This window comes from Mesocricetus auratus, unplaced genomic scaffold (assembly GCF_017639785.1).
Source record: "Mesocricetus auratus isolate SY011 unplaced genomic scaffold, BCM_Maur_2.0 Super-Scaffold_100006, whole genome shotgun sequence".
In the NCBI taxonomy this organism is placed as follows: Eukaryota; Metazoa; Chordata; class Mammalia; order Rodentia; family Cricetidae; genus Mesocricetus; species Mesocricetus auratus.
In genome coordinates this window covers 31,794,817-31,822,268 of record NW_024429190.1, presented here as the reverse complement: position 1 = coordinate 31,822,268, position 27,452 = coordinate 31,794,817, and the positions used below count along the sequence as shown (strand labels likewise).

The 27,452-nt window shown below is 35.7% G+C and overlaps 1 protein-coding gene across 1 annotated transcript in view; it reads left to right on the top strand.

The window, feature by feature from the left end:
- Dhx15 (DEAH-box helicase 15) overlaps window positions 1-27,452 on the top strand; it is a 38,273-nt gene that overhangs the window by 6,894 nt on the left and 3,927 nt on the right. Inside the window, exons 3-11 of the mRNA XM_005068778.4 lie at window positions 1,828-2,021; window positions 10,883-11,042; window positions 12,036-12,254; window positions 15,335-15,502; window positions 19,789-19,875; window positions 20,760-20,909; window positions 21,230-21,338; window positions 21,886-22,077; window positions 24,819-24,941. Of these exons, the coding sequence (XP_005068835.1) occupies window positions 1,828-2,021; window positions 10,883-11,042; window positions 12,036-12,254; window positions 15,335-15,502; window positions 19,789-19,875; window positions 20,760-20,909; window positions 21,230-21,338; window positions 21,886-22,077; window positions 24,819-24,941 (1,402 nt within the window). The remainder of the gene's footprint in view (window positions 1-1,827; window positions 2,022-10,882; window positions 11,043-12,035; window positions 12,255-15,334; window positions 15,503-19,788; window positions 19,876-20,759; window positions 20,910-21,229; window positions 21,339-21,885; window positions 22,078-24,818; window positions 24,942-27,452) is intronic.

Genomic DNA, 27,452 nt, shown 5'->3' with positions numbered 1-27,452 from the left:
CAAGTATGTTTATAGATTTTGAACTGGCTGGATTTATTATAGTTGTAATACATGTAAACAAATAGTCCTTTCCTCAAGGAGGAAATCAACTTACCACCTCCCTCCAGTAGCCATCCATAAAATGTTGGGTTATGTCCCTGAATTTAAGTTCTATTAATCTGATAGGTGAAAAGTAGTAGTGCTTGTAGGGATTCATATGCATTTCCTATCTGGGTTGTGTGAAGTGTACTGCTTTTCATGTGTTCTAAACTGAAAACCATCAGTTAAAAAGTCACTGGAAATGACAGAAAATTTATAAAATTCAGGAAAATGGATTTTTTTTTAATCCATACATTTTTAAGAATTAAGGATTGGCGCACGCCTTTAATCCCAGCATTTGGGAGGCAGAGGCAGGCAGATCTTTGTGAGTTCGAGGCCAGCCTGGTCTACAGAGCGAGTTCCAGGGCAGCCTCCAAAGCCACAGAGAAACCCTGTCTCGAAAAAAACCACAAAAAAAAAAACCCAACAAGAATTAAGGATTAATTGTTCCTTTAATCTGCTAGTCAGTGCTTTGAGTTTCATGTTGCTTGGTCACCGCACTTTACCTTCTAATTTTGGAGGTTGGTGAAATGAAGGTACATGAATAAGGCTTTCCCAGAAAAGCAACCAACCATGGGTCTGCTGGTTTACAGAACTAGGGAGATAGTGTTATTTCAGCTTGAAGTTTTATTTATTTAAGCCCTTGAAAGGTACATACTATTTTCTTTGGAGAAACAGCATGATTGCCACCCCTTGAGTTATTTGTTTTTGTACAGTAGTTAGCCTAATGATAAAGTAATCTAAATCATATAATTATACCAACATTTTTCATCACGTGGCATTCATGTAAATACTTAGGTCCACCCAATGGCTGGTGGTGACACATGCCTTTAGTCCCAGCACTTGGGAGGCAGAGGCAGGTGGATCTCTGTTAGCTTAAGTCTAGCCTGGTCTATGCAAGTTTTGCTCCAAAGCTACACATAGAAACTCTGTCTCAACCCCCCCCCCCCCAAAAAAGAACTTAGATCCAAACCCTCTACATTCTGTAACATTAGAGCCTGTTAGAATTTCAGAACTTTGGTGGAGACAGATCCAGGTAATTTGTGGCAGAGGATTTTTAACTGAAGGTAATGAATGTCTGCCTCTTCTATTCTTTGCAGTTAAATAACTAGAGAACCAAACAGTGAGAGAACCCCTTCATGTCTACATAGTGTAACAGCTCACCATAATGGCTACCTTGAGCTTGGAGTATTTTCCCTTTTTTCCTTGGCTGCTGCTCTCAGTCCTGTTGAACTTGATGGTTGCGACTTTAAGATTGTACCTAAGGGCCTGTCATTGTGTGTGCCATTCCTGGAGGAAGAGGAAGGATGTTATAATGACCTTTTGATGGATTGCAATTTATAGCCACAAGAGGATGTGTGCTTGTGCCTACACTTTATAATTAAAAATATGTAATTTTCAGAACTATGCTATAGTTTGTTTTTGAGACTTAGAATTTTTTGAAGGGCACAATTTAAATTGGGTGTGTGTTTCCATTGTTTAAAAGATAGTGATGTTCCAGCTGTACTGTTGAGCATATTGAGTAGAGTGAGTGGACCTTGCCCACCAGGAGTATAATTATATTACATCAGTGCTACCTGTGAACCCTTCTGGTTTACATACTCATGTTATTTTACTTGTGTCATAAATAGCTTATTTGCATAATTGAATTTCGTTTTAAATTATTAGAATTAAGTAAAGTACTTGATGATGCATATAGTTTGTATTTGGGCAAAGCATAAAAAATTTAAATGTGAAATTATTTCATAGATACCACAATGGTGTGTGGAGTATATGCGATCATTGCCTGGACCCAAAAGAGGAGTTGCCTGTACACAGCCCAGAAGAGTGGCTGCAATGAGTGTGGCTCAGAGAGTTGCTGATGAGATGGATGTAATGTTAGGCCAGGAAGTTGGATACTCCATTCGATTTGAAGACTGCAGTAGTGCAAAAACCATTCTTAAGTAAGTACTGTATCTTTAAAATGGATGCTTCTCTAATTGTAGTTTTCTGCCACTAGAGAGCTTTACTAATGGAGTTACGAGTTTTAGAATAGTATGAAGTAGACTGTCTTAGACATGCCAGATGATTTCTTAATTTTTTAAATCAATTTCTTCAGTAGAAGTTGTTTTGAAGGTCAGGTTTTAGTTACATGGTGCAACATCTGTGAAAATGTTACTAATAGCATAAAATATGAGGTTTTAGTAGGTTATTCAGGGAAATATGATAAAGACTAAAAATGTCTGTTAGAAAAAAGTTACTTTTAGAACAAATGATGTGGGTGGTATATGATTTATTTGTGGTAAGGGAAATTAATAGTACTTGTGCATGAGTTCATAGAAGAATCTTGGAACACATGTGAAGTGAACCTTTGTGGTGTGGGGTATACCTTGTAATGAGATAAATAAGACTTGATTGGATTAGGAAAAATTGTGTAGTGTATAAAATTTCAAATGTCTGTACAAGTAGAACAATCTGAGATTCTGTATATTTACCATCTTTAGTCTTTTTTGTTTCATCCACATTTGAGAATTTTCACTCTTACTACTTAAATCAGATCGTAAATATTACATATTTTTTGTTAATATCTAATATGTTCCGTAAAATGTATAATTTAAAAGATTCTTTAATCAGAATATCCAGTAACTATCTATTTTACTTTTTTCTAGTCTTGGGTGTGTTTCATTTCATTAAAACTTAATAATTTCATAACAGATTTTTCTCAGCTCTAAGAGAAAGTTTTTCCCAACATTTGATTATATATAGTTAAGTGGAAAACAATTTGGAATTTTAGGAAGTTACAAGCCAGATTAATTGTGTGTGTGGCAGAAAGTAGACAAAGGGTAGAGTTTTCAGAAGATGCATCTTTGTGAAAGACTGGTTCAGTTTAAAAGAGTAACAGGTACAATAGGTCAAGTCAAAGCACTTTTGGTACCGTCATATCTTACTAAGCAATTCCCAGAAATTGTAATTAAGCTTTAGAAAAAAATTATCCCAATAAGGTAAGCTTTTTGGTGTTTTACAATCTATTCAGTAGTTAAAAACTAACCTGGCGTTTTTAACAGTCTTGGAAATGGGTATATTTTTTCATTACCTTAAAGGAAAGAAAAATTTTTAACTATTATTTAATGGAAATATTGCTAATGATAGTTTTAATTGACAGGGCTACTTCACTAAGCATTGTGGTAAAAGTAACTAGATATGTTTGCTATAGCAATGTATTAACTCACTGAAACCTCATGTATTAAAAATAGCTAAGCTTTAATAAACTGAGGGTCAGTTGTATAATTGAGTAGGAGAGTGCTTCCATAGGCTCTTTACATTGGAGCTATTTTCCTATCTAGAAATTAAAGTCCTCATATATTCATCAAATAGTCAAGTGAACTTTTACTATAAAAGAATAGTAAAGAAGACTTAAAGATTTTATTAGCAGTGTGGTGGTGGCATATACCTTATGCCAGCACTTGGGAGGCTGAGGTAGGCAGATCTGTCTGAATTTTGAGGCCAGCCAGGCATATGGAACAAGTCCAAGATAGCTATAGGGCTGCACAGAGAAACCCTGTCTCAGAAAAGAAAAGGGGGGAAAGGTTTTTCTTGAATGTCTCAGAATTTAGAGAGTTTGAGGCTATGTTTTTGTGCCTTTAAAATGAGTCCCATATATTATCCATAGTATATTGTTTTCAAAGTTTGAGTTGCATTAAGTTCTATATAGGATACTGCTGTTTGCATAGAATTTGATCTAGTACAAATTAGTTGATATACTCTAGGCTTAAATGGCTACCAGGACAAGGCTTTTTATTTGATTAGATGGTTGTTAGATGTCTTGGGGCCTCAAACTTAACTTCTGTGTGGTTGTCGTAGGATGGAAATTACAAATAAAAAAAATCCAAAGAACAAAAAACTGGACATAGCTTGAAGGAAGCTAAAGAAACAGTCCAGTCTGTGAAAATTAGTGGGTTAGGGATGAATGCCATTGTGACTGTTACTCATTGTGATGTGTGGAAGTAGACATTGACCCTAGTATCTTTGCAGGGTTGAAGTACTTTGTAGTATGAATTGTAACAGATTTGCAGGGAGCAGATAACTTGTGAAAGGGAACAGTTTGATATTCTTTCCTTCAGAAAAATATTTTTGAGTTGTCTTTGTGGCTAAGGTAGTTAAGGTGATAAATTTCCTGCTGCACATTTAGAAGAAACTTGAAATTGAGGGAACCCAGTATTTACCAAGAAATACTTAACAATTTAGCTATTTAACAGTACTTTATGTGTTAGTGTAGTTGTAAGGAATTAATCTGGTCCGTGTCTATCGGAAGCAAATGCAAATACATGTATCTGAAACAGAACATGGTGTTATAGAATAACTTGAATTCAATTTAGATGAGGAATTGGGTTGTTTTGGTGTTGGTGTGGAATCTAACCCGCGATCTTGTGCTCACTAGGCAAGTGCTTTTCCAATGAACTGTATCAGAAAAAATTACTGTTTCAAGTCTAAGACCCAGTTGAAGCTAATTGAAGGTTTTTGGTGTAAAGAGAAAGAATTTCAGGTGTACGGGAGAGAATCTTTCTTTGTTTCCTTGAGGGAAAGGTTAGTTTTTAAGCCTTTAAATACATAAAATTTGTGTGTGAGTTTGAGCATGGTCCATCATGACACATGTGTGAGTATATAACAGAGCAACTTGTAGTTCTCTTCACCATGTAGATTCCAGCAGATCAAACTCCTAGAAGTACTTTTACCTGCTGAGACATCTTTCTGTGGTAATAACTCAGTGTGTGCTTGAGGCAGGGTGTCTGTAGGCCTAGCTGTCCTGCACTTTGCTATATATATACATATCAGGATGGCCTAGAACTGAGTTCTCTGCCTGCCTCTGCTTTCTGAGTGTTGGTTTTAAGGCATGTGCTACCATATGGAGCAGTTAACTTTTTTCGAAAATATTACAGTTACTTCATTTATAATAAAAAATAGTAATACATTGAACAAACTTATATATATATATTTATGCCAGATTGCTTTTAAGATATTAAAGAACTAGATTATTATGGACACAGTATAAGACCAGAGATAGCATTTTTAATTCATCTTGCCTAGTTGAGCCGTATCATCTTTGGGACAGGGCTTATGTTTCTGTTTCCTATACTTGCCTTTTATGGAACTTTTGTGGGTTCTCCTTCCCTTCTCCACTTAGTCTGAGGAAGTGGAATAGCCAGGAAAGGAATGTGAAACTTGTAACTATCAGAATCTTGATGAATATTTAGCAAAATTAGGAAAGGAGGCAGATTCGGTAAAATCCCCTGACTTCCTTAAAAATTCTGTTGGTGAAGTAGGAGACAGGGATCAAGTGATGTATGTAATTTCCTTTCCATTCTGAATATGTTTTGGTTATCTGAGTAACTTTGGCTTTGGAATTTTAAAGGAGACTCAGTCTGGAGACAGTAAATAAAACAAAGTGTGATTTTTGGAGGGCATGAGCTTTTTTTCTGTCAATTATTCTGATAGTCTACTGAGAATTTTTTTTCTAGTGTATAATTTGAGGGTAAGGTGCCAGGAAGCCAAGAAAATGTAAAGTCAAGGGGGTGTGGTTGATTTTGTGAGAGGGAAAAATGAATGGCCATCTTGGGTTTCATATAATAAACTGCCCCATGTAAAGCTTGAAGAAATACATTTTTAAAAGTATTTTTATACAATCTAGATGATAAAATTTGTGTACTTGTTTTAATCTGAAAGGTAGGCAAGATGAAAGAAACCAAAAGGTCCTACCAAGCAAAATACAAACCCTTACTCAATAAGGATCTTGGTGGTACAGAACGTTTAAGGTTCGCACTCGATGGATTATGAGCTATTAGTGGCAAATTGAGTACTGAAGTGCTAACTATAAAAGAATTCAGTGTGGAGTGCTGGCCAACAGGGCACAGTGATCTAGCAGATGGAGAATTTGAGAACCAAGATGATGTTTCTTCTATTCTAGAGTCTTGAGTTGGTACTAGCCCTGTTATTTAAAGTGATAATTAGTTGCAAGTTTTCAGAAGATGGAGCTTCAGAAGATGAAGACACCTCAAGAATTACTCTTAAGTATGTTGGTCCTTATGCAAGCCTAAGTAATTACTGACACTCAATTAGTGTGAGGTCAACATGGCTAACGGTTGCGGCTGGTAGTAGTTAGTACACTACTGGCTTGATGACTTGAATCTTACTAACCAGGTGTGGTTTGAGTGAGAATAGCCCTTATAGACTCATATTTGAATCTTTTGTTCCCAGTTGTACTGTTTGGGAAGGACTCCTAAGGAAGTGTGGCTTTGTGGAGAAGGTGTGGCCTCGTTTGAGGAAGTGTGCCACTAGGGGTAGGTTGCAGTTTGTCTTTCTCCCTCCAGCTTTCTGGTAATATGTAAGCTCTGAGCTACTGCTCCAGTGCCATGCCTCTTTGCTCCCATCCGCCCTGCCATATGGCCATGGAATCAGACTTTGAAACTAAAAACAGGCCTCCTCCAAAAAACTTAGTTGCCTTGACTTGGTGTCACTCACAATAAAAGAAAAGTAACTTAAAGACACCAGCTAAACTAGTTAAAACGGGTCTTAAGGACATAATCTATATAACACAATAATTAAATTACAGTTGAGGGAAGTTAGCATGAATTAAAATTTGATGTTTGTTATTATGGAATGATTGTAGGCAAATACCTTTAGGGCTTGAGGTAAGAGATAACAACAGGTCTGCTGCTTTAATTAAGGCCACAGTTGCACAATTTAAAAGTAACTTATAGTAGACTCAACAGCACTGAAGCTAAATGGTTTATTTTATGTGACCTTGGGGAATAGATGGTTTGTTGACTCTTAAAGCAACTATTTTTTCTGAGACAGGATTTTTCTGTGTAGTCCTGAGTGTCCTGGGACTAGCTTTGTAGACCAGGCTGGCCTTGAACTCACAGAGATCTACTTGCCTCTGCCTCCCAAATGCTGGGATTAAAAGAGTGCACCACCACCGCCCAGCGAGTTCTTTATTTTTTAACGTGTGTGTGTGTGTGTGTGCGCGCGCGCGCGCGCGCACCTCACAGCTTTTGGAGATTTGAAGTTGGTTTTCTAATCATTACACTGAATTCAGGTCCTTGGTTTACAAGGGAAATGCTTTTTGCCCTTGAAAATAGAATACTATTGACTTTTATCAGTGTAAACTAATTTGTTTTTCTAACATTTCTAATATTAATTTATGCATTTGCAAAAGATTGATTGCAGAAAGGCTCACTTTGTTTGCACATTACCATTGTTTTAGGAAATACTGCATAGAAATGACAACAAATGCAGCTATCTCATGCTTTTCTGGGCTTAAAAGAATTTAGAGTTGTAGGAATTGGGAAAGTATTTAAAAATGACTTGATTGTTTTGTTTTCAGTTGTTGAATTTAGGGTTTTTCTTGTAAATGTCTTAATTCTGAAACAGACTAAATATATACTAAGTCTACATTCCATAGCAAATCTGTGTATTCAGTCTATTGAGGCGTCTGGATTAAGTATTTCAGCTAAGAATGAATATTTATGTATCACAAAGGGGGGTTAATGGTTCCTGATTTTTTGCATTGTTTGCTTTATTAGAGCATTAAGGTATTTAAAATAAATTTCTCTTTTATTTAAATTAGAAACAAGCTTGTTTCACATGTCAGTCCCTGCTCCCTTTCCCTTCCCTCCTCTGCCCTGCACCAACCCCCCCCCAGCTCCCCCACATAACCCCCACTACCCTTCCCAGGGTAAGTTGATATCCTTAACTATCTTGAATTAGTAGTAATGTTAATTTTTACATTGTTAGGATGAAAATATGTTTCCATAGCTTAAGTTATTTAGGAGATTTTCATAAGTTTAAAATCATTTTTGGTGACCTGTTCGTAACAGAAGTAGTTGTTTAATTTATTGGCTGTGAATATATATGCAGACAATGAGATTATTACCTATCCAAACTCAGGTTGGTGGAATGCCTGTAACATAGCCAGGGATTACAATAGGCTGTCTGTAAAAAGATCTTAATATTAGACAACAGTCTTACCTTTTTGTAAAGCTGTTTATTCATATTGGCTGAGTTTGTTTGAAGTTTTTATTTAATGATATAAATGTTTTGAGTTAGCACACCAGAAGGCTATGTTTTTAATACAGATAATCTTAGGGTAAAGTTTAACTACCTCTGTTTGGGGACAGTCTCTATTATGGATTTGTTTTCTGTTAATGAAGCCATTTTTGCTTTATTCCCTATGTTGCTGTTATCCAGAAATTCTGTAACTAAAGGTGGTTTGGTAAGGAATATAAAAGTGAATAGAATTCACACTGTTTAGCATTTGTGAAAAGCAGGGAAAAAATCACTATCTGCATTATACTTGGACACTTGCTTGTCATTCCTTAAAGAATACAACTTTATGTAACATTTACATTCTATTATGTGTTAATACATCTGGAAGATAAAATATAGGAAAATATTCAGAGGTTATATGTAAGTAACTAGGCTAATTTATAAGACTTTCAAAATCCACATAGATTTTGGTATCTGCTTAGTGTCTAAAATCAATATTCCAAGGTTACCATATTCAAAAGATCATGTCTTATAAATGTTGATTCTTTATAATTTTAAATAAATTGCTTTCTATAAACTTGTTTAAATAGGCATGTTAACGTGGGTGTATTCTTTTTCTTTGCCATGACCACATACTAGACAAGCAGCATAAGGGAGAAAACGTATTTTGGCTTACCTTTTAAGAAGGGATGGGGAACATCGTGAGGAGTGGTCAGAAGTGTGAGGCAGTTCTGTCTGCTGTGAAGAAGTAGAAGCAAAGCTCGGGTGGTGTTTCTAATCCAGGACCTGAGCCTTTGGCGTATAACCCACATCTAGTGGATCTTTCCCTCTCACTTTAAAGTTTCTAGAAACACCTTTAAAGAAACATACACGAGTTTATTTCCATTAGCTCTCATTAGTTTGGGGTAACTTGTATACAGTTCATTGGTCACTCTCCTTTGCAATTTATATATATTAGTTGAAAACTACTTAAGCCAGGTTAAGTGTTCCTCAGCACTTGGATTGTTTATTTTACTTGGTTTTTAATTTAATTCGGAAGCCTGTACAAGTTAGACATTTAATAATATACCAGCTTTGTAACTTCCTTATAAATTGAGGTACATTTTAGTATTAGTTGAAGTCTTGAAATTGGTAGTTTAGAAGTTGTCATTTCCTGAATATTTGATACTGATCTAGTTTTGTATGTTGTAACTTCAAATACACTGAATTTTTGGGAATAACAGACTGAATTAATCTAATAATTTAAGTGCTTCCAGAAATGTAGGGTTTTCTTTGAAAGACTAGCAACTGATAGTATAGAAAGGTGTAGAAGCAGCACTGAGGTATTTTAAGTAGGTATTTGAACAAATATTATTGAAACAAGATCTAGTTATTCATGTTTCCCTAGAAGATAAAACTAGAAGTTTGTTGCAGCTAAGGTACCACAATTACTTGGTCACTGAATGGCCTAGCTCATGTCAGTAACTCATCTGAAATCAGCAATTGCCAAATGCCCTCAAATAGATGAAAATTTTCAAGACATCTAGGAACTAGTATGGCTTATTAGGTCTGTGCTTGATTGTAAATGATGTTCATTCTTTGACAGTGATTTTCCTTTCATGTATTTAAAATGAATTCTTGGGAGTTGATTCCAAAACTGGTGGTGGTTTATTTTTGAAAGAACATTAAAGAAACACAAGCTATATAAATAGGGACCAGGTGTTTTGACTCTTGCCAGCACTCAAGAGGCACAGGCCAGCCAGTGCTATATAATAAGTCCTTGTATGACATCTGACTCACATGTATGTAGCGAAGGTGTACTTCTTTGCCAAATATTTTAATACACTTAAAATTACTCTTAGATGCAATAAAGAGAGGAGCTTACCATTTTGTGAGCTGTCAAGATTGCTTAACTTTACTGCTTCAATGAGATGGTATAAACTGAAGTCACGTTCATGAAAGGTTAGGTATGTCTAGACATAGGACAAAGAACCAAAATGAAGTCATAAATGAGAACTTCAGATTTATTTACGCCTTTTAAATTTCTAAATGAAATAATGGGCTTTTATTTAACTGACCATGAGATGTGACTTTAGCATTTAAAGGCATACTGTGTTTTTGCCCAGGTGCTAAACTTAAGGCTAGTTGTTCTGTATTAGTGACGGCACTGGCCAGGGTGGAATGACCAGGAGATGACTGGCCCATACAGTGTTCTATAAACCACCCTTAATTCCATATTAACTGCTTTCTCTGAAACCATCTCTAAGTCTGGGTTCTTGTTTTTTTTTTTTTTTTTTTTTTTTTTTGGATTCGATTCGCCATTCAGTCTGATGTCATTTGCTTTTTATTTTACATTTAAGGGTCAGCATTCTTATGGTGCTGATACTATCATTCCCATAGCTTTTATGAACTCATTTTGTCCTTTAGATCATTTCATTCATGGTGTTGAGGGGGAAAACAGTAGACTTCTGTGCAGTCAACTATTGTTAACATTTTAGGGTTTACCCCCCCCCCCAATACCTTAAAATGGTTTGTTTATTGACTTGTGTGGAAATTTTTAGGTTTTTTTTTTAAGTGACAAATTAGGTTTTAGCATTTGTGTGGATCATTCATTGTATGCCACAATCAGGAGTTGTGTTATGTTTCTCAGTATATTATAGTATTTGGTAAGATTTTATGATAATTAACTTTCATGTACTCTTAAAACTATTCTTGAAACTTAATTTTTGCAGTTGTTAACTTATGTCAGGATGGTTAGTTTTAAAATCACATAGCTGAAATTTGACCAATGTTGTTTTTATAGGTATATGACTGACGGTATGCTGCTTCGTGAAGCTATGAATGATCCCCTCCTGGAGCGTTATGGTGTGATAATTCTTGATGAGGCTCATGAAAGAACATTGGCTACAGATATTCTCATGGGTGTTTTGAAGGAAGTTGTAAGACAGAGATCAGATTTAAAGGTGAAGAAGTGATTTTTATTTTTTGGTATGTGTTTGTGTGTCTCCATGAGTGTAGGAACGTGCACGCCAGTGCAGGTGCCAGCAAAAGCCAAAGGTATTGGTGTCCCTAGTATAATAGGGTGGGAGTAACTACAGGGCCATGAGGCCCCAAGAAACAGTTTTTATGTTGAGTGTTGTGACATCTTCATGTATCTCCAGGCCAGGGAGGTGGATATGGAAAGATCCCTGGGCCTTGGTGGCCAACCAGCTTGAAGATTCTTATATACTTTAGATTTTCAAAATAGGCTGTGTTCATTACAGATTATGTAGGAGAAATAAGCAAAATTTTTTATGGTCTTTCTGGGTTTAGGGTATGTCTCCCCTCCCCCTCCTTATATAGGACTTATGAGAAGATACTGCGTACTTATCAGATAGTCTAATATTTTAAAATATAAATAGCTACAGTTTATTCCTTCTGTATTTTTCCATCCATCCATCATTTTTTGTTGTTTTTGAGAGACGGCTTTCCTTTGTTTCCTTGTTTGTCCTGGAATTTGCTGTGTGTGTAGACCAGGCTGGCCTTGAACTCACAGACATCTGCCTGTTTTTAGAAGCAGGGAGTCCACACAGTGATCTACCTACTTCCGTGTCTTGCATGGTAGGATTTAAGATGGGTGCCACTACATTATTTTTAATGTTTTCTTTATATTTAAAGACTGTCGGGGGGGGGGGGGCTGCTTAGGTTAGGTAGGTGAGACAGAGTCTTACTGTGTATTGTTGGCTGCCTGGAATTTACTGTAGACCAGGTTGGCCTCAGTTTCACAGATAAGCCTGCTCATGTCTCCCTAGTGCTGGGATTAAAGATGGCATATACCACCACACCCAGCCTTAAGGTCTGTCTTTATTGCTGATAATATACTTAATTAGAACAGTAATGACTTTTTTCCCTTTGAGACTATGTAAGAATCTTTAAAGATAAAACTTGAAAAGTAATTTGCTGTTTTCCTCTTACAGGTTATAGTTATGAGTGCTACCCTAGATGCTGGGAAATTCCAGATTTACTTTGATAACTGTCCTCTCTTAACTATTCCTGGCCGAACACATCCTGTTGAGATATTTTATACTCCAGAACCAGAGAGAGATTATCTTGAAGCAGCAATTCGAACTGTGATCCAGATACATATGTGTGAAGAGGAAGAAGGAGACCTTCTCCTTTTTTTGACTGGTCAAGAGGTATCATTTGCTTTATGTAGTTTTCGTTCAGAAATTTCTATTAGCCAGCAACTCTAAACTTATATGACAAAGGCTGGCCATATTTTTCTTACCTTAGTCATTCAAGGTTTTCATTGGTGTAATTGAGTGTATAAAATGTTTAACCACCTTTTCTAATATACTTATATTTAAAATGGTGCTTATTATTAAAGAAAAGTATATAATTGAAATGGTAGGTGGTTGTACTCCTTTAAGTGTTTGAGTACCTTTTACAATTGAAGGTCTAAGTCCTGTTTTAGAATGTCTTTCTCAAATATGATCAGTAGATTTCTGATCTAGGGGAAGAGAATTTGTTAAAGTAACTTACTGTTTCTGTTCAATGTTTTTGTGAAATAGGTGAAGTTTGAGGAAGAAATACAAGAGCCTATATTGCCTTACAAGCTCCTGAGGTCATTTAAAAGGAGTGCATATAGTTCCAAAAGATCCCTACTATGATACACAACTAAACAGTGTTGTAGAAATTTGCTCTAGTCTTATGCTGCACTAAAACTTTTTTTTTTGGTTTTGGTTTTTCCAGACAGGGTTTCTCTGTATTGTTTCGGAGGCTGTCCTGGAACTCGCTCTGCCTCATGAGTGCTGGGATTAAAGGCGTATGCCACCAATGCCCAGCTCCTATAAAACTATTAGCAAGATGATATTTTAGATAATGCCATTAAGTTGAGTGTTGTAATTTTTGATACTTGTTTTTAATCCTGGAATTGTCTGTATGTTTTGTGCCTTTGGACATGGATTCTTTGTAGAATATGGCTTTTCATCCTAAATACTATTTATGTTGTAAGTTGAAAAATTTGTGTTGTCAGATGCCTGTTCATTGTAGACATTTATCAGCATCTCAGCCTTTCCTTATTAGATCCATGCAGGATTACTTCATGAGGGGTAACCAGCAAAGACATATGTAGATGTTGCCAAATGTCTTGGGGAAAGGGGACTGTGAATTCTTTCCCTGTAGAGACTCACCCTTCGTTCTTTTGTGCAGTTTTTGTGTTGAAAGTGCAGGTTTCTGGGTAAAGTTTCCCTCTTTTGGTACTACTCATCCTTTTTGTGCAGTTAAAGTGGAAGTTTTCCATAAAGCTTCTGTGAGGCTTACTGCTTTTCAAATGGATGCAAACAGCTGTTGATGCTGTTGGTGTGCTCATTTTGCCCCCTTGAAAAAGTGTAAGAATTGTGCCCAGTTTCTCACTTCCTCTAACAATTAGGCATGTTGAATAATATTGAAGTTTCTGGTGGAAAGAACCAGAATGGGGAGAACTAGAAGGATCTTTTTCTGAGCCAGCTTAGTGCAATTCATTTCATTCATGGGGAAAGGAAAGCTGTAAGCTTTTGTTTTTAGGTGTGTGCTGGCATGTTATGAAAAGAAGTTGTAGCTGTGAACTCGATATTTTGAAGACTTAGCTGCTTTGTTTTGCATAGATTTCATTTATTGTGTTTAGCCATGTCTTTTAATAGATGAAGTGTAGATATTAGGAGGTTGATGACTTATTATTTGTGTTGCTGACATTAACAAATCTGAAATATTGGGAGTCTATTTTTCTTTATTTGATAGGGGTCTTAATTCTGTATTTACATGCCAGCAGGGAGCATTCTGATCTAGATAGAACATTTAAAAGCAGTTTTTTTCTAAAAATATTTTAAGTTTGTTTTCAATAAATGGTATTCAATTTCATTTTCTAGAAACTTGAGGTGGTCTCAAGAAACACTGGATTCTTTGTTTTGTTTTGTTTTTGTTTTCCAGGCAGGGTTTTTCTGTATAGCTCAGGCTGGCCAGGAACTCACTTTGTAAATCAGGCTGGCCTGGAACCAACAGAGATCCACAAGCTTCTGCCTCCCTAGTTAGTGGTGGGATTAAAGGGGTGTTCCACCACTGCCTGGCTCGAAATAATGGATTTTTAATAGTAATTTTCTTGTGTCAAACAACCTTGTGATAGTTAAGAAAATTGGTATTTTGCAGTAAACAAAAGGCTGTTTTATAAGGATTGTATATTTTTAAAGAACTGTTTTAACTTTTTGTATGCATGTTTGCCTGTATGTGTTGTGTATTTTATGCTCAGTTGGCCAGAACAGAGCACCAAAATACACTGGCCGTAGAGTTACATGGTTTGAACCCATATATGGGTGCTCAGAACTAAACTAAAGTCCTTTGGAGTAACAGCCAGTGGTGCCCTTAGCCTCTGAGCCAACCCCAAATTTTATATTCTTTAATTTAGAAACAGTTACAAGTTGGTTTAAATCATTTTTGGGAAGCCTAGTTTGGTACCCAGGTTACCTGAAATTCCCTTTTTCTCTTTATGATATTCTTTAAATAAATAGTTTATTAGTTAGAATAGCTGACTACCTCATTAAATACATGACAGACTGTTTAATAAATTAATGTACTTCCAAGTTTAATTGTTTCAGGAAAACATTTGTCTACCAATCTTCTCTTTATAAGCCATTTGCCACTCTAGAGTTCTGCTTCTCTCCCAAATGCATTTATCTCTTTCTTTAAATTTGTATTTGAATATTAATGCATTAGTTTGCTCTGTAATGCTCTGGTGAGGAAATTTCTGAAGCAGCTCTAAGGCATTTGCGCATCAGTCTACTTTTGAAATATCTATGTTGATACTGTAAAGGTACTTGTTCTCATTAGGTACGGTGAAGCAATTCTTCCATAAAATTACATTAGTGATATGTGACATTAAAGCCTAATTGGCTTATTTTAAATATCTAACACATCAGTTTCTTTTAGATTGTGAAAATTGAAAAGGTTATGAGTGCAGTTAAATATTCCTGGGTGAGAAATTCCAATTTTAATACAATTTGTTGAGAATTAATTAGGACATCTAAGTCTTCAAGAAAAGGGGCATAGAATGCAAATACAGTTACATATTTGGCTAATTTTGGTTACTAAATTTAAAATAGATTATCAGTTAAATGATATGCATGGATCATCGCTAAGAAAACAAAGATAGATTATTGATATGTCAAATGAAATACATACAATGAGGGTTATGATGAATATATTCTACAATTTTGTTTTTATCCTCAATGTTTTTGTTTTGTAGGAAATTGATGAGGCTTGTAAGAGAATAAAGCGTGAAGTTGATGATTTGGGCCCTGAAGTTGGAGATATTAAAATCATTCCATTGTATTCCACACTTCCGCCCCAGCAGCAGCAACGCATTTTTGAGCCACCACCTCCAAAAAAACAGAATGGAGCAATTGGAAGAAAGGTAATATTAAACATTCCTTATAGTGGTTGATAATAGAAAAGTTGTGAGATGCCAAATATGAACAACTATAAATAATAAGTTGGGTGATGACAGAAGTTTCTGTCCAGTCTGGTCCCTCTACCCTTCAGTTCCAAATAAACACACAGAGGCTTGTATTAATTATAAACTGTTTGGTAGATGGCTCAGGCTTCTTATTGTCTAGCTGTCTCTTAATTATTAACACATAACTATTAATCTGTGTGATTCCACATGGCCTTCTCTTACTGAAGAATGCTCTGGCAACTGTTTCCTGCCTTTCCTCTTCCCAGAATGCTTAGTCTGGTATTCCCACCTATACTTCCTACCTGGCTACTGGCTAATCAGCATTTATTCATCAACCTGTAAGAGAAACATATTCACAGCATACAGAGGGACATCCCCTGTAAGTTGGGTGTCATGGTATGTGTCTGTAATTCTCTTGCAGAGGAGGCAGGATAATGAAGAATTTATAATCAGCCTGTGTTATGAGTAAAATGTTCAGTAAAAAAAGAGCTCAAATTCAAGGCCAGTCTTGCTCGAGCTACATAGTGAGACCCTGTCTCCAAAAGAAAAACAACAATCAGAACCCAAAGTTATGGATGAGTGATTACACACCACAAAATAATTTGCATTTCAGAAGCTAATGGAAAAGTGTGTTGAGGTGAACTACGTTTTTTGAGGGGCGGGGTCGTTTCTTGTGTAAGAACGTAAAACGAGGGTGGTGGTAGTCACACCTTAAATCCCACAAACTCAGAAAACAGGCAGGTGGATCTCTGTCAGTTTGAGGCCAGCCTGGTCTACAGAGTGAGTTCCAGTACAGCCAGGGCTGTTATACAGAGAAACCCTGTCTCCAGAAGCAAAGAAAATGAATTCCTTTTCCCACATAGGCAGTTTGTTCTTAGCAGATGGAAGAGTACTTGCAGGAAAGTGGGGGGGGGTGATGGCCAAGTATTGTATTTGTCCTAGTAGGTGTATAACACTAATGCACTAATACTTTTTAATTCAGTGCTTTAGCCCCTTCCTAGAATTTTTTGTAAGAAAATGGGATTTTAAGTTAATAAGTGTTAAATATTGACTCTATACAGACTCCGAATAAATACATAGATTCCTTGAAGGCAGGAACCAGGTTTACATTCTTTTGGTAGAGGGACATGTAATTGTCCTAGATAGGGGAATAAGGGTACTCCTTTAAGTCACTGTGCTCAGTACCAGTTTCAAAATAAGCTAAGATGTTAAGATTTTAGGTGTATTTTTGGGGGGGAGGGGTGTTTGAGACAGGGTTTCTCTGTGTAATAATAGCCCTGGCTGTCCTGGAACTCACAGAAGTTCACCTGCCTCTGCCTCCTGAAAGCTGGGACTAAAGGCATGTACCACTAAAGCATATGGGTTTTAATAGTCTTGAAAATAAGACTGCATTGTTAAAAATACTAGAGCAGTGAATTCAACTTGAAAATGTTCCTACTGATTTCTGATCTAATACGCTTCATTGGGTTGAAGTTTCCTTATTAGATGTTAATGTATTCCCTAGGACATGATAAAGCATTTCTGTGGTGGTTAGCATCTAGGAAGAGCCCAAAGGACTACATTTGTGGTGAAAATATTTATATTTTATATGCCTATAGTTAAAAATACTTAATTTATTTGAAGTATGTTACTAGGCTCAAAGATGCAGCAGTATTAAGGAGAGAGACAGGTTTAGTGTAGTCTAGTGTGATCTCAACAGTTACTCTACTTGTGTCTCTTAGTGTTGGAATACCTAGCGTGATACAACATTCTAGGCTTAACCTATAGCTTACTAATTGCAGAGCCTCAAAATATGGTTCAGGTGAAAAGGATGCCCCTTGAGATAATTCCATAGTTTTGATCCATTATTTGAAGATAGTTAACTACACTAACTAATAAATGACTTTGAATTGGAGTAGAACACTCCTTATGTTCTAGTGACTTAAAATGCAAATTAGCTCAATTTAAAAAGATTATTGTGGCCAAAAAGTACTCAAGCAGGGCAATCCAAGCATCCTAAGTTCTATTTGGAAAACAGTTAGTAAACTAAATATTGGTTCCATTTAGAAGCTAGTTGTTGGGGGTTACTTACAAATTTTAGTGTTGGTGTCAACTGGGGACTTATTCTGTATTGTGGGTAATTTGCCTTAATATAGTTTCTTAGTCCTAAGCTTTTAACACCTTTCAAGTCTATTTTTGAACACTTGCTACAAACTTACAGTCTAGAAAAAATGTGTAACATTCCCACTGGTCCCATGCAAATCCCCTAACTAATTCAACATTTTGTTGACTAGTTCCTATTTGGATGGTGAACTGTTTCATCTAGATCAGATTTACTACTTGCTTTACCTGGGGTTGTAGAGCAGCCCTATAAACTATATCTTGCATTTATTTATTTCATTCAGTGCATGTGGCTGAAAGCATGGTGGTGCACAGGCAAACATGGGTGATTCTACATCTGAATCCCCAGGTAACAGAAAGTGACAGTGGCTCACTGGCCAGGTTTGAGCTTCTGAGACCTCAAAGCCCACCCTCTAGTGACACACATCCTCCATCAAAGCCATACCCCTCCAATAGGGCCACACATCCTAATAGTGCCACTCTCCTCTGAGCCTGAGGGCCATTTTCTTTCAAACCATCACAGGCCAGGTTTTAAGTTATGTACTATTCTAAGCAGCATGGTAACATTTCCTACCACCCAGTTCCCTTTGTTCATCTGTTTATTCATCATATCCAGAGGGTGTATGCTACCTGAATATTGACTATCAAGTGATGAGCAGTGCTTATTTTCTAAAATGGATGTTTGTTTTAATTCTTAGAATTGATCACATCGATAAATTTTTTCGCATTGTATATTACAATGTAAAATGCACTTTAATATAACACAGAATAACCCTTCCTTGACTGTCTCATATGTATTGAGAACTATGATCTTTTGATGAAGTCAGAGTACATATGATTTTGGTAGTTTATGTGGCATTTAAAATATCAGATCTTTTGTTCCCCACAACTCTATGTTAACTAGTCTAATATGTAGAGTTCTAAAAGTAATTTTGACACTTAGGGATATCAACACTTTGATACTATTCTGGTTTGATTTCTAGCTCTGACATTTTGTTTGTCTTCATTACAATCTCAATAAAAACTTGACTTTCTACAAGAATAGTGCAGTTGGGTTGTTCTCTTTTGCCTGTTAGTATAATATATTTTATTTCATTTTTGATTACTGATTGTGTTAATATATGATCTATAGATTGAAAGGTGATGGTGGTGCATGCCTTTAACCTCAGTACTCAGGAGGCAGAGGCAGGCAGATCTCTTGAGTTAGAGGCCAGCCTGGTCTACAAAACGAGTTCCAGGACAGGCTACAAGAGAAACCCTGTCTTGGAAAAAAAAAAAAAAGGAAAAAAGAAAACCCATAGCTAATCTGACCCTTTTTTGCCTCTGCTCTTCTGAGAAATTTTGTGTTGACTTTTCAAGTCCTATTCCATAAAGCTATTTTATTTTTAGGTAGAAGATAATTCTTTTTTAATCTCAAATCATTTTTTATCATTTGTACCTTCTATGTCTATAATCTCATCTTCCAAATTATAAACCTGTAGGAACATATTTTGATGTATCTGTGTCAACTACTTGCATACATATCTCCAAATGTCAGCATTACCATCAAGAAACATCTTTGTTTTTGTAGATAAAAAAATTTAACACTATTTCCCAAGTCAAACCAGCTTTCTTTTTGTCTTTGACCAAACATGATTCCTTGGGCTTACTAGTCAAGCACTCTGAGATGAATGAACCTTCTCAGACTAATTTCTAAAGACATAAAATCTCGGAAAAACATTCATATTTGGGAAAAGACTGCATCAAGTACTATTATTCACTGTAAGAATTTTTGTTTTTTTAATTGCCAAGCAGTGCTTTGTATGCAGTAGAAAACGCACTATTTTGTGAAACTTTCACATTTCATTGTTAGAATATGCCAGTTGTTATGGCATTGTAACTTTCCTGCCATTTAAAAAAAACTATTTGGGGATGAGCGTGTGTTAAACTATGCTTATTTTTCATTACTTTCCTTTTGGTAGGTATTCCATTTCTATTTGATAGTTATTGTGATTGATACGCAAGATGTTGATAAACATTGCTTTATGGGATAAGTTGAAATGGTAAATGTTGCACTTTTAGTTTGTCTTTTAAGGCCTTACTCATTGAAGAGAAATACTTGTTTTAGCTTTTAATCATGGTAATTTTGCTTGCTTCCTAAATAGGTGGTTGTGTCAACTAACATTGCAGAGACCTCGTTGACAATAGATGGTGTGGTGTTTGTGATTGACCCTGGGTTTGCAAAGCAAAAGGTAACTATCCTGGAGCTTACGTCATAACAGTGTGAGGTTGGGGGTGCTAAATGATTGCTCATCTTGTGGTGAAAATAATTTTTAGGGTTACTTCTCTCAAAATCAAATTCCTAACATTATCCTTGTATTCTGTCTGGCTTTCAGAAATTAAAACTGTGATCAATAATAAATCTAGGATACCCTTTCCCCCAATATGCCCCACTATAAGGCTGTTTCAGTGTCCCTTCTGTGTATGATAGTGATGACTTAGGCATATGGTCTCACGTAAGGAGAAAAGTGATAGTAATAGGAAATCCTGGATCAGCCTGCAGATCAGCCACTCATTTAGAATTAGTTTTTATTCTGTGTACTGGGCATACTTTTGGAATAATTTAATCTTTTAGGGTAAGAACGAAGAATGCTACCACTTCTCAGTGAATAGTTAAGTGTTCTGTATTTTGTCAAATATATTTTAAATAAGTTAATATAATTTGCAGGCATATTAACAGAAAACTTTCCCATTAAAGTGAATGCATATAACTAACTTAAGTAAGTTACCTACTGTCCATTCTTAACAACAGATGTTAAATTGTTATCTGTCATTTCTTGGGGTAGGGAACAGGCAACATTCTTCCTTATTAAAGAATATAGCTAAGTTTAAGTTAAGAGAAACAGATGTTTGCCCTCTGTATGTTAGAAAGTTTAGCTCCAGTCTTTTGGAATGGTAGCCAGAATGTCTGAAAGAAGGGTAGACCATGAGATGAGTAGTTTTTATTGTGGGAGTATATCATGGCTAGCAAAGCTACCTTTTATTTTGGCATTAATCGTGGCCTGTGAGTGATTGTCCTGGTTTCAGTTTTGTGTTTTCCTGAAGAAAGAATCACTAATTGTTCCCATTTCAATAGGTATATAATCCTAGAATCAGAGTTGAGTCTCTTTTGGTGACAGCAATTAGTAAAGCCTCAGCTCAGCAAAGAGCTGGTCGAGCTGGGCGTACCAGACCTGGGAAATGCTTCCGGCTTTACACAGAGAAAGCTTACAAAACGGAAATGCAGGTAAGGAGTAGTGTTAAACCTTGAATAAATGTAATGTTCTAGTTGAAGGAAAGGATACCTTTACGCTGAATGAGTTAATGGTATAACCTCTTGATATATGTTTTATTTTTACCATTTCCAGATGAAGTGGCTAGTTGTAAAACATACACATTATAGAAGTAGTTGCAAGGAGTGACCTGATGTTTTTTCCTTTAGTATAATTCTCAAGTAGTTTTTCCCCATGAGTTAGTTAGGTACAAGTTATGTAATGTCAAAGCAAGAGGTTAAGGAGGCAGGGACCAAGGGTATTATTACCATAACACATGTTTTTCTTTTATTAGGATAATACCTACCCTGAGATTTTACGCTCTAATTTAGGATCAGTTGTATTACAATTGAAGAAGCTTGGTATTGATGATTTGGTACATTTTGATTTTATGGACCCACCAGGTATGTCTTAAAACAGGACCTTTATTAGGTCTATTAACCAGACGTTTTTTTCTGTGTATCCTGTAGAGCATACATGTATTAAATACTTTTTGCCTTCATCGTGCATTAAGATTGGTCTTACATAATAGCATTAAGACTTTTTAAAAGGTGGCAGTTATGTGGCCGAATAAACTCCTCTAGATGTTTGTCTGTGAATTAGGTTAACGGAATTATTACCGGGGCATGGAAATGTAAAAACTCCAATGTTTCTAAATTTTTATGAAAAAGTAATTTTCTGCTAACTTCAGTCTTACTAAAGACATCCCTCAACTGATTCTCCTGGCTTCTAAATGTAAGAGTTACAGGTATTTGCCACCATGTCTGGCTTGAAAGTGATTTTAGTGTCGTGTTGTTTGCTATATCTATATATTACTGAATTTGATGACAATTTGAATTCTGAATTGGGTTCATTGTAGAGTGAAAAATGAGGTTACTTATAATAGTTTGTACTTTGTCATATTTTTGCTTACTCAAGACAACTTTTCTAATAGATTGCCTTTTTCCTTAGCTCCTGAAACTCTGATGAGAGCCCTAGAACTTTTGAATTATTTGGCTGCTTTAAATGATGATGGAGACCTGACTGAATTGGGATCCATGATGGCAGAGTTTCCTCTAGATCCACAGCTCGCTAAAATGGTTATTGCAAGTTGTGACTACAACTGTTCTAATGAGGTCCTATCTATTACTGCTATGTTGTCAGGTAATAGAGGGAGAGGGACCAAACACCCAGCTCCTCAGAGTTTGGGTGGACTATCCTTTTATTCGTTTTTATTATTATTATCATCACCATTATTCAGCATGCTAGTAGATTTTATAGATGGTTTTAAGGAACTTTTGTTTGTTTCCTAAATACCTTTATAAAAATAATTACAAAAGTAAAGTTTTTGTTCACAAAATATAGTAAAACTTTGGCTCTATTGCGTACAAATAGAAATTGCAATATGAATACATTTGAATGCAGTTTTCTTTAGATTCTTTAGTGCTATTTTAAAGGTTTATTGCAAGTACAAAAACTTGGCTAGTGTCTGACACACTATTCAGTGAGCCTGTGTTACATTTAAATTGAGCCTTTCCTATTTGTATGTGTATTCGGTGACAAACATGAGTTTCTGATTTAGTGTCACATGGAAGTAGTAATGTATAATCTGGGATGTAAAAATCAAAATCTGACTGTGATACTCTTTTACAGTGGCACAAAAACACTTTGTTAAAGAAATAACTTCTTGATAAACTTGATACTTTTAAAAAATTAGATATTACATTGAGAAAATAGTGCTGTTTCTTAGTGGCAATGAAACTTAATCTAATTTGGAAATTAGATTTCCAGAAAGGAGAAGAAATACTGAAAAAATAGTTTTTCTTTTAAAGCTAAAATAGAAAATAAAAATTCTGATAATCAAAACACTGTATATTACTAGTTTTAGTACTGGAGAGAACTGACTTTAATTGCAGAGTGGTTTATTGGTCCTGATTTCTTAATGCCATTATTCAAAACCTATGGAATTAAAGAATAATTAAGCTTTCTAAATATAAAATTATGGTGTAGTTCAGATGTATGGTATATTCTAAAGGTGTGACTTATTTAAGAAGTAGCTAAATGTTTTCTTGCAGAGTTATGTCTGATCAGACTCAGAGCAGATGGGCAGGGCAGTATCAATGTTTTAAATAAATTGTCTCATTTGCAGAGGTGGTGGTAGGTTGTTGTCTGCCTTGCTTACGTTTTGTTATATTCTCCCAGTTGTGTATCTCCCACGATTTTAGTTTTTAGCAGAAAGTTGGGGCAAGAGTTATTAGTGTGCTTGTTTGTTATCTGCCAGTATTTTTTTTTCCCTGTAGGTTCTCATATCAGACATAGTAAAACAGTACTATTGTATTTAGAATATTAGTCCTTTTGAGTTGGTCACTGTGGTGATAGTGAACTCATCCATCTAGATCTTAGTTATGTGTAGTAGGAGTTAGGGACAACAGTTTACTGTTGGTTGACTTTAGACTATCAAGAGATTGACCATACAGTGGTTTTTAAACAGGGCATTTCTGGACAGTGCTAAAATTTCACTGAGGGAGAAGTCCTGCCAAAAAACAGTCAGAGCTTGTGAAGCCTTGTCAGTTAGTTTGAGGTCCTGAGTTAGAAACCAGATGCCTATGGTGCTCTGTATATTCCCATTCAATTCTGGGGTCTATTTCATGTTAGTGTTTAGAGTTGTGAGATGCTTCTGTACTTAGGAGTTACCTTGCTTCAGTTATGTTAAGCAAGACCTTTAATGTTTACTGTGATTGCATTGATGTCCTTATTTGGCTACTTTGGCATCTTTAAAGGGGAAAATGGTGTGGGAAAGAGTTAATTTGATACTGTATTTGATCTCATTGTTGATTATTCCCATTTTCTTCTATCTGAACTGATATTTCATTTTTATTGGTAAGGTTATAAAAGCTTCAAAATATATCGAAAAGTCCCAAGCTTGTTAATTTATTTTGATACTGCTTTTTATAACTATGGAATTGCTAAAGTGAATTAAGGAAGCTTGTATTTCAAAAAATGTAGTGCATACTTTTAACAACTTAAAAGCTTGTGAGTTAATCTTGAAGCGCTAAACAACTACTGTAGTTCAATATTTTGATGACCCTTGAAATAATGACTGTTTCAGACTAATTGTCAACTCTTTAATATTGAATTTACTTTTATATTGAGGGTTTGATTCAAATTTTTTTTTACCTTGGGGCTATTTACTGATTTTTTTAAAAATAAAAATGCTGCAACATAAATTATTTACCCAGCCTTGAAATTTCTTAATTCTAAGGCGGTTTAACCTTCCACCACTACTGCTGTCATCAAACCCAAGATTTCTTGAATCCTTTTCTTTTTTTTTTTTTTTCTCCTTTTTTTATGTTTACATATGCTTTGCTCACCGGTGCTAATAGTGATACCCACCAGTTGGTAATAGCCACAGATTTAGGAAAACAATTTTGATAGAAATGTGGCAGTAGAATGGTTGCAAAGTTGTTTTTAGTTCTTCAGTGGGCATGTACAGCTTCCTAACTACAGCCATTCAGTGGGTTGAATGGATGGCCTTCTGAAAAATTAGTTAACTTAAAGGCTATTGACACCATATTTCTGGTTATTGGTAGAGCTATCAGCACTGGTTTTTGAAATAAGTTGAGCTTTCTAGTAATTGATGGCCTTCAGAATAGCTGTTTTGATGCCTACTTTTAGATCTAGTTAAAATAATCAGGTACTCTGTAGCTTTGAAACCCTCTTGTCTTACAGATGTGGTTAGGTGATGTACCAAATCAAGGTAGTAAACAGTCCAAGATGCAGTTGGAGGCCATCCTGCCCTGCCCTATGCTCTGTGAACTGACCTAGCTAGGCCTTGTTCCTCTATCTGTGAATGCGTGACTCATCGATATGGGCGTTTGTGTTGGGCCCATACCAACCTTGTTTAGTCCCACAGTGTTTTGTTCGCCCCACGGAGGCCAAGAAAGCTGCAGATGAGGCCAAGATGAGATTTGCCCACATAGATGGAGATCATCTGACACTGCTGAATGTCTACCATGCTTTTAAACAAAGTAAGTATGATTAGATTGAAGGCATTCTTTATGTCTAAATGCCACTTGTAACATTAAAAAAAAAGTTGTTTCGTCTCTTTATTATCTGTGACAACTTTACATTAGAAACCCAGAGGTTGGTTAGAAAAACTCCTGACTAGCATTTAAAATAGAATTACCAATCTTTTCCAGAATTGTTTACCTGTATAATAAGGGAAAGATAAGCAATCTCAGAAAACTTGAGAAATACAGTAATAAAAATGGGACCTGTATAAATTTACTGTTAACAGAAAAGTTGTGACTTTTATGTTTTCTATGTATTGTATGTTTTTCAATAATTTTATATTATACAATGGTTGCTAACAGTTTAATAAAACCAACAAATTGAATGAACAATAGGTTTGAATTACTGTTCTCTGCCATATATGCCTTTAGTCCCAGCTCTTGGGAGGCAGAGACAGGTGGTTCTTAAAGAGTTGACGACAGCCAGGGCCACACAGAGAAGCCCTGTCTCAAAAAATCAGACAAACAAACAAAAAATGCCCACTTAAGTAGCTACCAGAAAAGGAGTATTAAGCCGTGGTTGTTTTACAGGCCTGTTTCAAAACTCTGTCTTTGGATTGCGGCAAATATATTTAATAGAGCAGACACTTTCAAAGTAGGATAGTTAACCTTTACTCAGTAACTGCAACCTTTTAAAATACAAATTTTTCTAGATCACCATACCACTACTTGATTATTTCATACCCTGTTAATTGAGTCTGTGATTTTTATTTTGTTAATTAAAACATCGAGTACATTGGATTTAAGATATGCTTCAAATACTGGACAAGATGTTTTTCATTGGGGACTATGGATAATATGGAAAAACTTGAGGTGTCTTGTTAATAACATTTTAATATTTGTACAGTATCTACAGACAGTTAAATGTTGTAATATCTTTGTGGGAGGCGTCATTCTAATTTACAATTGGCTTACCTTTGAATATTAAGAGTAGCTTTTAACATTGTACAGAGTAGGCAGCATTAGTTTTAGATTCTTATCTGTCTCATTAGTTATTACCAATTTAGAAAATGATGACACTTGTTTATCTTAACTAACAGTTTTCATTTGATGAGTAAGTTGGCTAGTTGGTAGATTTACCCAAGACAGTATTGAATTTAGTAACACTCCCTTTCTGAGTAGCTAGACAACATGCCTGTTTAACCACACCTAGGTCTTGTTAGTCTTTGATGTTTGATTTCTAAATGAGAAACTTTAAAAAAGCTGCATTCTTAGGGTGTGCAAATCAACAACACCTTAAATAGAGATATTCATTGCCCAACTTTTAATATGAAGATCTATTTCATACGCTTGCTTACTCGTTATTCTACAATAGCATTGTGTTTTGTAATAACGAACCTATATACTTATTTGTGTTGAAGACAAGGTTGGACATTGTAGTTGCTAGAATCCCAGCACCAAGACAAAAGGAAGGTCCACATGGTCTAGTTTTTAATGCTTTTTTCCTTCATACTTATTCCATTTTACAACTCTTTCAGTTTTATTTATCAATGTCAGAGGCTCTGAATCAGATGATGATTCTTTCATGACTGCCATCAAAAACAGGTTTCACTCAAAAGGATCCTTTTCCATTCATATAGTTACTACCTTTTTAGCTTTGAGCTGAATAACACTGAGTTCGTTGAAAGATTTTCAAGAAATCATTAGTAGAGAAATACCTTTTATCATACACGTAGTTAGATTACTAGAACTTGACATACTTATTCATAGGCCTTGGAGGACACAGATGACAAAAACTTGACTGTAAATTGCTGAGGCAGGTGTGTCGCAGTCAGTTTAGCATCTCAGTTCAGACACAATTAGAAAACATACTAGTTATTTGAAGTTCACTTCATTACTTAATATTGTATTTGATTTTCTTTAGTTAAGGCTGTGATTTCTTTGAAAATGAGCAAAATCTGGCATTTTACCAAGTTCTCTGAATCTACCAGTGTCTAATAATCCTTTGTTGGAAACAGCCAGGTGGCTGTTAATAGGTAAATAACTCAATTTGCTAAGAACCATTGATTCAAATAGTTTGCCATCTATTATTAGTCAGAAACCTTAATACTTTTTCTTTGAATTCACTTGAATTAGGCTTATTGTTTGTTTTTAAGAAAAGTTGGTAATACACAATTTAGAGAAAATGATATATAGAAATGTTTTTCTCTTGTTTAGTTTATGCTTTTTTCTTATTAAAGATTTTATTCATGTGTATGTCTTTGTGTGTGTGTGTCTCTGTCTGTCTGTCTGTCTGTCTGTCTGTCTGTCTGTCCCTCTGTCTGTCTGTCTGTCTGTCTGTCTGTCTGTGGGTGAATGCAAGTACCCTAGGAGATCAGAGACTTTAGATCCCCTGGAGCTGGAGCTACAGGTGTCCCAGTGTGAACTGCCCAGTATGGGTGCTGAGAATCAATGTCTTGTCCTCTGTTAAGGCAGTCCATACTCTTAACCACTTAGCTACCTCTCTAGCCCTGTAGCCTATTTATTATT